The following is a 13328-nucleotide window of genomic DNA, read 5'->3' as shown; positions in this document are numbered from 1 at the left end:
TTGGATAAAATAGTAGCTATGCGCCAGTGATTGTGGAAAATATTACTGGCATTTTGCTGAAAATCTTCTCTCTTTTTACGAATTAGCTAAAGATAGCTCTTTCCATGATTGTTTCTGTTGCTGGGAAGACTAATGGGACAGTCTTGGTCCGATTACGCTGCCATCAAATAATTTATTTCCAAGTCGCTAAAAGGAAATGAAACCATTTGCTTTGCAGGCATATATTCAGACTATGTCCTGGGAAGGTGGTAAATAAAATCTGAGTTTTTTTAAAATTTGATTTTTTTATTTAAAATTAATTTTATTTATAATTTTTATTATTTTAATATGCTAATCTTAAAAATACATTTTAAAAAATATATAAAAATATTATTTAATATATTCCTAGACAAAAACTATTTGAAAACCATCATGCCGTTCTTTAAAACATCCCATGACTAATGCCTGTCCTGTGGGAACATAAATATTCGAGGCGAAACTCCAAGTGTTCATTTTACTTAAAAGAATAAATATTAAATTTATATATTTCAGTGTTGGTTGATAGTCTTAACACGACAATGTTAAAAATATTAGAATATTGTTGCCACTTGTTCACTTGCTTGGGAAGGGTTTTTTCTTTATATATATATAATAAAAGATTCCCCTTCTTTGTCTTTTCAAGAATAGAGGTGAGAGAAGCTTGTTAGGCAATGTGAAAATCTCCACAGCAGTAACTTTAGTTCTTTATAAAGAACTTGAAACGCCAAGTTAGTTCGAAATGAATTTCTAAATCCGTGTCTTTGTACCCGAACTGAAATAGTAAATCTCTTCCTAGTTCTGAACACCTCCCAAGCGTTGTCGCTTCTCCGCGAAGGAAAGAACAAGAAGAAAACATGGCAAGCAGCAAGCCATCACATATCGACTGCAGCACATTGCTTGTCAACACCTTCAAGAAGGCCCAAAAGAGATGGCGCATTGCTTATCTAACAATTCGCTCTGTCAGGGCAATGCTTTCTCTTGTGAGAGAGATTGTATCAGAAACTAACAGTCACCAGTTCTCTGGGGTTTTGCACTCTGTTTCCTACGCTGCGCTTGATACAGAGCCAAGCAGTTCCCCCCATCACAGGAAAGGAAATGAATCAACTATCAATATCCCTAATATTGATCAAACGAAACTCACTGAAATGGTGAAGGAGAAAGACTTGATAGCTCTCAACCATCTTGGAGGAGTTGAAGGTGTAGCTACCGTTCTTGGGACAAACTCAAAAATTGGAATCACTGGTCATGACCAGGAAGTCAGCAGGCGGCGTGAGATGTTCGGTTCCAACACTTACCATAAGCCACCTCCGAAAGGATTTTTGTTTTTTGTGATGGAAGCTTTTAGAGACACCACCATTCTTATTCTGCTGGTGTGTGCTGCTCTTTCCCTTGGTTTTGGCATCAAACAACATGGCATAAAGGAAGGTTGGTACGAAGGTGGGAGTATCTTTGTCGCTGTCTTTCTGGTCATTGTTGTCTCTGCGTTCAGCAACTATAGACAGGAGACACAATTTGACAAGCTATCGAAAATAAGTAACAATATTAAGGTCGATGTTCTTAGAAATGAACGGCGACAACAAATCTCCATATTTGATATTGTTGTTGGAGATGTTGTCTTCTTGAAGATTGGTGATCAAATTCCAGCTGATGGCTTGTTCTTGGATGGACACTCTTTGGAAGTGGACGAGTCAAGCATGACAGGAGAGAGTGATCATGTAGCGGCCAACACCAAAGAGAACCCCTTCTTGTTTTCTGGTTCGAAAATTGCAGATGGATATGCTCGAATGCTCGTGACATCTGTGGGGATGAACACAGCATGGGGGGAAATGATGAGCTCAATAAATCGTGACTCCGATGAACGAACACCACTACAAGCCCGGCTTGACAAACTAACTTCTTCTATTGGGAAGGTCGGCCTTTCAGTTGCTTTTATAGTGCTTGTAGTCATGTTAGTTCGTTACTTCACAGGAAATACAAAAGATGGAAATGGGAAGAAGGAGTATATCGGTAGCAAAACAAATACAGATGATGTGTTAAATGCGGTTGTACGCATTGTTGCTGCTGCAGTCACTATTGTGGTTGTTGCTATTCCTGAAGGTTTGCCGTTGGCAGTCACACTAACACTAGCTTATTCTATGAAGAGAATGATGGCTGATCAAGCTATGGTCAGAAAACTTTCAGCTTGTGAAACAATGGGTTCAGCCACAGTCATCTGCACCGACAAAACAGGCACATTGACACTAAATCAGATGAAAGTAGCCAAGTTCTGGCTTGGCCAAGAACCAATTGAGGAAGATACTTATAAAGCAATTGCGCCATCAATTCTTGAATTACTCCACCAAGGAGTCAGTTTAAACACGACCGGTAGTGTGTACAAATCTGCATCAGGATCTGGACCTGAGTTTTCAGGCAGTCCAACGGAAAAAGCAATTCTTTCATGGGCTGTTTCTGAACTGGGCATGGATATGGAAGAACTGAAGCAAAGCTGTACCATTCTTCATGTTGAAACTTTCAACTCAGAGAAGAAACGAAGCGGGGTTTCAATAAGGAAAATGGCTGATGATACTGTTCATGTACATTGGAAAGGAGCTGCTGAGATGATTCTGGCTTTGTGTTCAAGTTATTATGAGAGTAGCGGGATCATAAAGTCCATGGATGAGGATGAAAGAAGTAAAATCGGGAAAATAATCCAAGGTATGGCAGCTAGTAGCCTTAGATGCATTGCATTTGCTCATAAAAGGGTTACCGAGGAAGGAATGAAAGACGATGATGGCGAGTCACACCAGAGGCTACAAGAAGATGGTTTGACCTTTCTAGGGCTAGTTGGTCTGAAGGATCCATGTAGAATTGGAGCCAAGAAAGCAGTAGAACTCTGCAAAGCTGCAGGGGTGAGCGTGAAAATGATAACTGGTGACAATATTTTCACAGCGAAAGCTATAGCAACAGAATGCGGCATACTTGAGCTCAATAACTATGTAGACAATGAAGAAGTGGTGGAAGGAGTCGTATTTCGGAACTACACAAATGAACAGAGAATGGAGAAGGTAGATAAGATCCGCGTGATGGCAAGGTCCTCCCCTTTCGACAAACTTCTTATGGTACAATGCTTGAGACAGAAAGGTCATGTTGTTGCAGTCACAGGAGATGGCACAAATGATGCGCCTGCATTAAAAGAAGCAGATATAGGACTCTCTATGGGCATCCAAGGTACCGAGGTTGCCAAGGAGAGCTCAGATATCGTCATTCTGGATGATAACTTTACTTCTGTGGCCACTGTTTTGAGGTGGGGACGGTGTGTCTATAACAATATTCAGAAATTTATCCAGTTTCAACTAACTGTGAACGTTGCAGCTCTTGTAATCAACTTTATTGCAGCAGTTTCTGCTGGTGAGGTTCCGTTAACAGCTGTTCAGTTGCTGTGGGTAAACCTCATCATGGACACATTGGGAGCTCTGGCTCTTGCTACAGAGCGGCCCACTGATGAGCTAATGGAGATGACACCTGTGGGGCGAACCGAGCCCCTAATCACTAATATAATGTGGAGAAATCTTCTAGCTCAAGCCTTTTACCAGATAGCAATCTTACTGACATTACAATTTGCTGGCGAGTCTATCTTCAATGTAAGTGCAGAGGTTAACGATACGCTAATATTCAACACTTTTGTGCTTTGCCAAGTTTTCAACGAGTTCAATGCAAGGAGTATGGAAAAGCAGAACGTATTCAAAGGCATTCACAGGAACCATTTGTTTCTGGGTATCATCGCAATAACTATTGTTCTTCAGGTGGTGATGGTGGAGTTCCTAAAGAAGTTTGCAAGTACTGAGAGGTTGAACTGGTGGCAGTGGGTGACTTGTATTGTGATTGCAGCTGTATCATGGCCAATTGGTTGGTTTGTGAAACTTATACCAGTTTCAGGCAAACCACTCTTCAGTTACCTCAAGAAGCCAATAGCAACATTTAAAAGAGTTATGCATTCCATGTGCTTTAGAGGAACATCTTCCCCTGGGCTTGGAACTGGGTGTGGTAGAAGGTAAAAGAAGTGTTCTAGAACCAGCAAAGCCAACGGTATAGGCCGAGTAGTATTCCAAAGAAGCTTCAGATAATAGCACGTTGCATACTGAGCATCAGAAGCAATTTACTCTTGATCCCAGTTCACGAATCCTCTTTTGCCAGATTCACGCCACTAAAGATTCATTGGGACATGAATGTGGCAGAAAAGGATTCGTTTATTGAGATAAGCTTAGAGTAATTTTCTATGGCACTGGCGCGACGCACTCTTAAGCAAGCCACTTTCAGCATACTACTCTTCCAATGCCTCGTAGCTTTATATACTGATAGATGAAATTCGCTGCGCAGAGTCTTCTTGTAAAAATTTATCATTTTATTGTCTGATATGTAGAGAGATCCAAAACGTTTGTTAAACAGCATAGCTGGTGGGCTAAAGGCTCGTAGAAGGAAATAATACAAAAAAAAAACCTGTTCAGTTTTGCCCAACAGTGACATCAATGTTTCTAGTCAACTTGGTTCGGCCAGTTCAAAAAAAAAATTGAGAGAAGCCCAATCAGCTGTTCGGGCTACTATTTAAAAGAAAGAATAGAAGACTGGCTCACTTACCGATAGAAGAGAAAACGAGAAAAAAGGACGGGTTATTGGAGCTCCACCGTGCCTTCTCCACCTATATGCATCGGTCCAATAAGAAGATCGTAGTGAGACAAATCCAACGACAGAGTCATGATGTCTCCTCAGGCGACGCTGCAAGTGGCGAGCTTGATTCACACGTTAACGTGCGTATTACACCTGCTAGCTAATTTCTTCTCTTTTTTTTTTCAATTCAATCCGCGATTCTTCAACAGCTCTCTAATCCAGTCTCTAAATTTGATTGACCAGACAACTTGCAGGGGAATGGAAAAAAAGAAAGAAAATATTGGCACACACGTGCTCTTGCTGCCCAGACACTACACAAACCTAATTTGCAAAAGTCAGGGGTGCACGCCTTGTCATTAAAGCATCGCTGAACAACCTATTCATGCTACATTATGTGCATCTAATTTCCAGTCTCACCAATGACTAGTACTGCGCTATCCTATCTCACTAATTATTATCACGACGCAACAATCAAAAACTTGTTTCACAGGTTACTTGTATGGTAAAAATAATTATTTACACAGATAAAAACACAAATAAAAAAACAACAAATTAAAAAGAAAAATTAAAGTAGATTAAGGTTGTCACACGAAACCCTAGTTTATAATTTTATTATTAAATATTTTTTTAAAAAAATAAAAAGAAAATAATAAAAATCCTACTTTTCAAATAAGAAGGTATCAAATCACTATAAAATTACTACGCATATCATTTAATTTCATAAACTAAATGAAAAAAAAATTAAAGAAAAATAAAAAGAAAATAATAAGCATTCTACTTTTCAAATAAAAAGGTATCAAATCACTATAAAATTACTACGCATATCATTAATGCATAACTAATAAAATTAAAATATTTCTTAAGAACTTTTTGCATTAGTCTTCTTAGGTTGAAAAACTCAATCCTCAAGTTTAAATTACTTTTGCCTTGATCTTGTGAATGTCTATTCAAGGCTTTTCAACTCCTTTTCTTTTTTAGCTTCGGGTCTATAACAATTTTAGACATGAAATTTAGTTCATTCATTTTAAAATTTGTATAAAAAACAATAATTAACAAATTATTTCGTTTGCATTAGCTTCTAGACTAATAAATTGTAAACCTAAAACATGCTTCATCAATACATGTTGTATCCATTGTGCTGCTCGACCTTTTACAATAGATGCTTCTATGTACCAAGTTGTCGTAATACACTACACTGTTAGTGGTCTATAACTTGATATGTAAAATTCATGAGTCTTTTAAAAATGCACATAATTTTAAAGACTCTAGAGGGCAACTAATAGTCCAAAAGGCCCAAGGCTATTATTAAAAGAAAAAAAAACATGTTTTGTCAAGTTATCGGGTACGAGGCCCAACAACCAAAATAAGACAACAACTTATCCAGTTAAAAAAAACCTCAAACACTTATTTGGGCTTTGATTGTTAAAATAACTGTTTTAACTACTCTTTAAAAGAAAGAATAAAAGACCGACTCATTTACTAAGAGAATAAAGAGAAGAAATAGAGAAGAAAGGTGGGCTTTTAGGGCTTTACCATGCCTTTTCCACCTATACAGACTGCATCACGTGAAAAAGCTTGTCGAGATGAATCTATTGACACTAAAAAAGGCCTTTGTTTGAGTCATGATGGCTCTTTATGCACCACCATAAGTGTTTTGGCTTGTTCACAAGCTAGCACATGTATTACACTCACCATCTCTTTCCCCCCTTTTGTTTTCAATTCAACCCTTTGTTTTTCAATACCTTCCTAATTCAATCTCCAAAATTAATTGATCAGATAATTTGCAGTGGAGAAAAAAAAAATATATTGTTATGCATGTGCTCTCGCCACCCAAACACTTGGAAAACTTAACTTGCAGAAGTTATGGGCACCCATCTTGCTAGTACAATATAACACAACCACCTACTATTGTTACACGATGCTCATCAAATTATTTTTTGTGTGGAAGTTATAGGTTTATGCTTTATTAATACGGCATAATGAAACCATCCACTAATGTTACGCGGTGCACATTGAATACTTTGTTTTAGATGTTATGAGCACATACCATGTCATTATGACACATTGTAACTACTTAGTAATGTTCCTTGACACACTCCTAATTCTATATTGCTACCTAGTCTCACCAATTAACAATGTGACACAATAACTAACAAATTATTTTATTATTCTTCTCGATTATTCTTATATAGTATATCTACAACTCTACTCTTCATAAGATAATTTCATGTAATCAACGTATATAAATACCTCAAGTCATAAAGTAATAACACAACATGTCATAATATAATACCACACACAACAATAACAACATATACTCTCATGTTCCCGTTCTTTTTTTTCTACATTATTTTGCTCTAATGATTCACTAAATCATGCATGAGAGGGTTTCTTTTCCTGATATGTTACTTGTTTTTGTAGAAATTAAGGAACAACAAGCTCAACCCAATTGAAGAAAAAATATCATCCTAAACCCATTCTATCAGTCGTGAAAAAGGCCTAATTCAATATGAAGTTTTTGGACTTGGTCGAAGGCTTTACCATGATAATAAAACCAGCCCGCCCTTCATTTTCTGATCTACTCTGACAAGAAAGAAAAACAAGCAAAGGGCATAAATTATGAAAATACTATTAGAGAATCATCAACTCCCATTGAGCTTTATTGGACCAGATCAAGCAACAGTGCAATCTATCCCTCCAAATTATTAACCTGCATCAAATTTTGGTACTGATAGAATAGAATAGAAAGTTTAAAAATCCCAGTAATTACAATCAAATTTTGGTACTGATAGAATAGAATAGAAAGTTTAAAAATCTCAGTAATTACAATCAAATTTTGGTACTGATAGAATAGAATAGAAAAGGAAAAATCATTAAGAATTAAGAACTAAGAACACGGGGAAAGCATTTGGGTTTGTTTGGGGTGTGGTTGTGGTTGTTTTTCAAAGTGCTTTTCATTCCGAAATATATCAAAATGATATTTTTTTATTTTTTAAAAATTATTTTTTAGATCAATACATCAAAACGATCCAAAATATAAAAAAATATATATTAATATTTAGCTAATTTGTTTTTTGAATTTTTTAGAAACAGGGTTGGCCAGCGTTATTGAGAAGATGAGATTTGATTGTTGTTCATTATTTTACCTATATATGCATGGAAAAAAAAATCTTTAAGTATTTGCAAAAACTGTTGAGTCAGGTGATTAAGTAAAACTTGTTCAATTCCTTGATGTTTTTTGGTTTATGCTTTCAAATTGAGAGATAACATCCAAGAAAATTTATTAATTCTTTTGAATGCATCAAATACATATAAAATGTGCGTTTTTAGAATAATAGCGAAAGGACTTAGTTTCATAAATTTATCTAAAAATATTGAACTTAAAAAACGCAGCGCGGTAGAGAGCACCATGTAGCAAATTGATGACTGATCATGGCAAGCTAGCTTCAACTTCAGACATGGTAAAGTGTTAAGATTAAGCCAAAACGCACCGCTTTCTTGTAAGCTCCAATTCAAACGTCCATATTTGCGTCGTTTTGGTCCTTTAGCATGGAGGATACTCTGTCAATAAAATTGAAAGGGCTAATGAGCTGGCATTGAAGTAGAAAAGAAAAGCCCAAGTGCCCAAGACAAGGACTAAAGTCCATCAAAGTGCTTGATGGATTGTTCTTTTGATAACTGTAAACTAGTTTTATTACTTCGGTGCTCTTGAGCTGATGGCCAGCATCCACTTGTTCGAATCTTAAACGGTATTATTTTGAGATTTTAAAAAAAAAACTAAATTGATTAATTTTAACCAAATCAACATTTATTTAATTTAATATAAAACTCGATTAAATCTAAATTTAGGATTAACATATGTTAAACGGAGTTTAATAAAAACTCGAGAAGACTGTAAGAAAAAAAAAAAAAAAACTCAAGAATGCACAATTTCTTTCATATTCATGAGTGTCTAAAACTTCTCGGTAAATAGAGAAGACTAGTTTAAAGATATTATATTCATTAAAAAATATATCCTCAACTAGCTAGGAGGAAGACAAGTGTCGTGTATAACTAAAATTATAAAATAATATATTTGATTCAACTCGTTCATAACAGGTAACCTCCCTTTGATTTGTCCACAACCACTTTCGAGGATTCCTATGAATAAACAAGAATATTCTAATTAAAAAAATATGTATTAATTGTAAGTTTATAATAGTGTGAGCCACAAATTAAGATTCCAAGTGCTTTCCCCTTTCTTTTTTTCCATTTTATTGTATTTATTATTTCATGATTAGTTCAAGGCAGGATTCAAATAGCAATTTATCATCAAAAGCACCCTTATCATCATGCTAAATAAATATTTAACCATCTAGTAGCTGCCCAGAGTTTGGAACTAAGAGTTTTGCTTTTCCTGTAATCTCAGGTTCGAGCCATATGGTTGCTAATATGATGATTACCAGAAATTTACATAGTTATTAACTTTAGAATCATAAGATTAATTGATATACGTACAAGTTAGTCCGAATATCCATATTAATATTAATAAAAAAATATCGTGTATATTTAGGATTACTATGTGTCAGCTAAGCATAAAAATTGAGTGTAAGAAAAGAGAGAGAGAGAGAAAGAGAAAAGGACTCGATGCGTGAGGGATAAGATAGGATCTCAAAAGCATCAACCATGCTATCAGAGGAGAAATGCTGCCCTCTCAAACCCAGAGAGATTGCTTGGCTAGAATAAAAGAGGGCAAAATTAGAGCAAACCTTGTCCAGGGGAGCAGGCCCAGATTGATGCGGGAGCAGTATCACCACCAACGGGCTGGACTATATACAACAAATTAAAGTATATTTTCTTCATCGAATGCAAACAAGATTTGATTCCTTGTTTTCTTTATGAAAAATCTCTAAAATAACCTTACCATCTACAACATCTAACACCCACCAATGATTGTGTATTTAACAAGCAACAATTTGAGACTTAAAGTAGGATTTAGAATGAGAAGTAGCTAGGGTTTTTTCGTGATGCCATCAGCAGGTGAAACTACCACATGATCTAATCCATCCTTGATAAAGAAGGAGGTTAATTTAGATCATGCTGGCAGCTTCAACTGCTAGTGGTGCACGAGAGATGATCAACGGATCAATATCCAGCGATCTGGGGAGACAGGGAGAGAGGGGGGCAGAGGGAGGTAGAGAGATGTAAATGTAACTAGTTTTGAGTTCTCTCTGCATATGGGGTTGCTGCTAGGGAAGAGAGGAAGAGAAGGATATATATAGCGGCCAAGGGCCTAGACAAGAATGCCTCGTCTCTTGGTGTTAGTGTGATTAGCTTATTTAATCTTTTTGATTATAATAAGGAGACTGAAAAGCTTATATTATGAGGATATAGTAATAAATTAGGAAGAAAACAGATGGCAGTGGTCCAAAGCGAAGACAAAATGAATATTATCATGCCCACGCCACCACCATGCAGACAAGGAAGCGAGTTCTTCCAAATTCTCTCCCCTACCACCCTTATCACTTTTATCCACCTCTCACTCCTTCAATATGCAAGTACTATCATCCTCCATGAACCTAAAAAAGAGTGCTAAGCATAACTATAGTAATTAATCTATATATGGGGCCCTGTTTTTCATGGCTACTTGGGGAAATTAGAAATCTCATGACCTAACAAAGCCATGTGCTCTATTTGCTCAGGCCAAGAGAAAGGGAAGGATCATACGATATTCTTTGTCTTTCATGTCATGTACTCCAGTGGTATATATTTTGATGCATACCCTTTTATTCCATGGAAGAATCTTCCCTTTAATATTGTTCTAAATGAAGAATAGATAGATAGCATTCTTCCTTGCTTTAATTTCTTTCTCTCTTTTTGTTCTTTTTGAGATAGAAGCTTTAGCTTCTTTCTTTATGAATAATGCGGCATGCCATTTGTCAGAGACTAGGTCCTCATGCATCTAATATCTGTCAGGAACATGTTAAAAGTTATCTTTGAAGGCATTATTAAGCAAACATTTGGTAATCTAATCCGTAAAGTGAACAGTCCATCTGACAAAGGAAAAACAAGAAAATGATATAAATTCTGATAAAGTATGTTGTTGATTTTGACATTCTGTTTTCTTTCAAGTTGTTTTGATCCCCGTGGTAGGTTTGTGCAAGTGGAACCAGCAGATGGACGCAGAGTAATCCCAATATATCCAAATCCAGGTCTCAAAAGGTGGGAAACATGATATTCTAAAGAATATGTTAGGAGTTCCCATCTATTTGGTTTGAATATTGATTGTTTTTTAAAAGCATGCAGGACGGGATTAACTACTAATTCACCTTGTAAGTATTCTTTCATACTCCTAGCAAAGCTGCTTTTCCAGTACCTTCACATGATTTTTCAAGTGATTAGTGCGGTTGCAATCAAAAGAAAAAAGCACTTGGAATGTGATTTGTTCACTTGCTAGATTTTCATGGGCTCCTTAATAATTGGGATTCCATTTTATATTATTCGGCTCCATTTTTTCTGCACACGATTCTAGCAGTAATTAACGGGGCAATTGTTTTTTGTGTTTTTTAAGATGTGTTTTGTTAGTATTCTAGGACAAGACAAGACATAAACATTATATAAATAGCTAAACTAAAAAAATTAAAAATATATATATTTGGTTAAAAATTTAAAGTCAAAAACTTACTTTTAAAATAAAAAATATAAAGAGACATTTTCATTATTTCTATCTCTTTTTTTTATTTCAAGATAATAATCAAATCCTTATAAATTCCATATCAATCACTATTAAAAAATTAATAAATAGCAATAAAAGCACCGACATAAAATATTTCATCGGTAATTTTCGATGAAAATAACGATTGTCAATGAAGATTCATTGAAATCATCAAATTGAAACAAGTATATAATTTTGTACTATTTAACTGTGATAAATTAATACTTTTTGTTCATTAAGTAAATTTTATAATTATATATTTTTAAATCATTTTATCTTATATTTTCTCTTTTAAGCTAAATTCAATAAACTTTCTTTTAGACAATATTATAAATTACTGTTATTTCAAAATTCAAATGCTAGTGAATCTTGAATTTTCTAGTTACAAGATAAAAAATTTATTATGTGTTTAAAACACAAGAAAGTATTTAATATTTCATAACTCTAAAGTTTAGATTTAATTAGGTTTTTTCTTTGATCGTTAATGTTTGTTAACTTTTACACAATGTTCAACATAAGAGTCAATGCTAGTAGATTGAATTCCTATCTTTTAGTCTTGGAAGAGAATAGTTCAGTGTTATAATGAATATTTTATTAATGAAAGTCTTTGATATCGAACAATATGACAAGGGTAAAAAAAATCTATAATAATAAGATTTATGTAAAAGATTTGACTTTCAATGAGTTTAAAATTAATTATTATTGCAAGTTACATGAAGTTATTGAGTTGCGATGTAATAGATCGCAAGATATAATATTTATTATTCAAATACTATTGATATCATACCGATAAAAAATTAGAATAGATTTTCACAATGATTTGGTTTAAATAAATAAAAGAAATGGTCTTCATAACATCAATGATGTTTTTATTTTTTTCCAAACAATTCCACCAAGTGTATTATACACTTTTTTTATACAAAAAATCATAATAAAATTGATTGGTTATATGTAGTGAAAACCAAACTTAAAAGTCATGTTCAAATTGTTAAAGATAATAACAATAAAGTATTTAGGAGAGAAAATCTTTCAAATACACGAGTTAGTTAATTCATATCGAATTGATCCATCTATCGAGTTAGAAAATTTAAATTTAAATTTCATTGAAAATACCTAAGTTGATGTTGATAAGTTAAATGTCATATTGAATACATGTAGATATAAAAAGATAGATGAAAAATGATGAGATTGACCTTGAATTCAATAATAAAAAAAATGAGTTTAACATAAACATGAAGAAAACAAAGACAAAATTTACAATTAGAAATATTGAATTAATGTAGATGTGATGTTTCATTGTAAAATAAAATTGAAATTATATAAGATATTTATTGGTGTTTTATAATATATTATATTTATATTTGTTGGATAATGTTTCATATTTTTTAAAAAGTGTATTCACTATTTCAATAATTCCACGAGTATTTCTTTTTGCGTGGTTGTGGGTATAATTTGATCGATTATAGATTATTGGCTGAAGATCTTGATGCTTATAAGAACACCTTTTGCATCGGATCTAAATTAATCACCTTATTCAAAACAAAAAAAAAAAAAAAAAAAAAGCAAATTCTAAATTTAGACAAAAGGCACATCACCAAGAAACATTTTCATCATTATTTTCAGCGTGTAATAGCACTACAACCACTTCAAGTCATTGGTTATTTTGCTTTCCTCTATTAAAAGTACATAAAACGTTTCTATTCAGTGATTTAGCTATAAAAAAACAAAGGAAATTTGACTGAAATAGTGGCAGAAAAAATTCCCAGAGGATAATTTATGTTTCTTTCAATTTTTCGAAACCACAAACGGTACTACGATCATTACATCTATGAAAATGCCATAGCAGATGTACAACAATAATTTCTTATTTTAGAGGCCAGAACCATTGTATCGATTGGCCCCTTACTGCTTTCAAGTTAAAAGGGAACATGTGTGTCACAATTCACAGAGTCAACGGCTCAATGAATGACCT

The 13328-nt window shown here is 34.3% G+C and overlaps 1 protein-coding gene and 1 long non-coding RNA gene across 2 annotated transcripts; one reads left to right on the top strand and one right to left on the bottom strand.

The window, feature by feature from the left end:
- The first annotated feature begins 646 nt into the window (after positions 1 to 646).
- LOC7476868 (calcium-transporting ATPase 12, plasma membrane-type) lies at positions 647 to 4512 on the top strand. The gene has a single exon (XM_024601597.2). It carries the CDS (start codon positions 873 to 875, stop codon positions 4050 to 4052), a length of 3180 nt encoding a protein of 1059 aa, XP_024457365.1. The 5' UTR covers positions 647 to 872; the 3' UTR covers positions 4053 to 4512.
- Positions 4513 to 7293: 2781 nt separating this feature from the next.
- On the bottom strand, positions 7294 to 10274 carry LOC112327590 (uncharacterized). Its single transcript, XR_002981920.2, has 2 exons — positions 9411 to 10274; positions 7294 to 8223 (listed from the first exon to the last, which is right to left on the bottom strand). It is a non-coding gene; the product is annotated as an uncharacterized LOC112327590 (long non-coding RNA).
- Between the last annotated feature and the right edge of the window lie 3054 nt (positions 10275 to 13328).

This window comes from Populus trichocarpa, chromosome 5 (assembly GCF_000002775.5).
Source record: "Populus trichocarpa isolate Nisqually-1 chromosome 5, P.trichocarpa_v4.1, whole genome shotgun sequence".
NCBI classification, from domain to species: domain Eukaryota; kingdom Viridiplantae; phylum Streptophyta; class Magnoliopsida; order Malpighiales; family Salicaceae; genus Populus; species Populus trichocarpa.
Note: the sequence above shows the minus strand (reverse complement) of the source record. Positions and strands in the feature narration are given on the sequence as shown.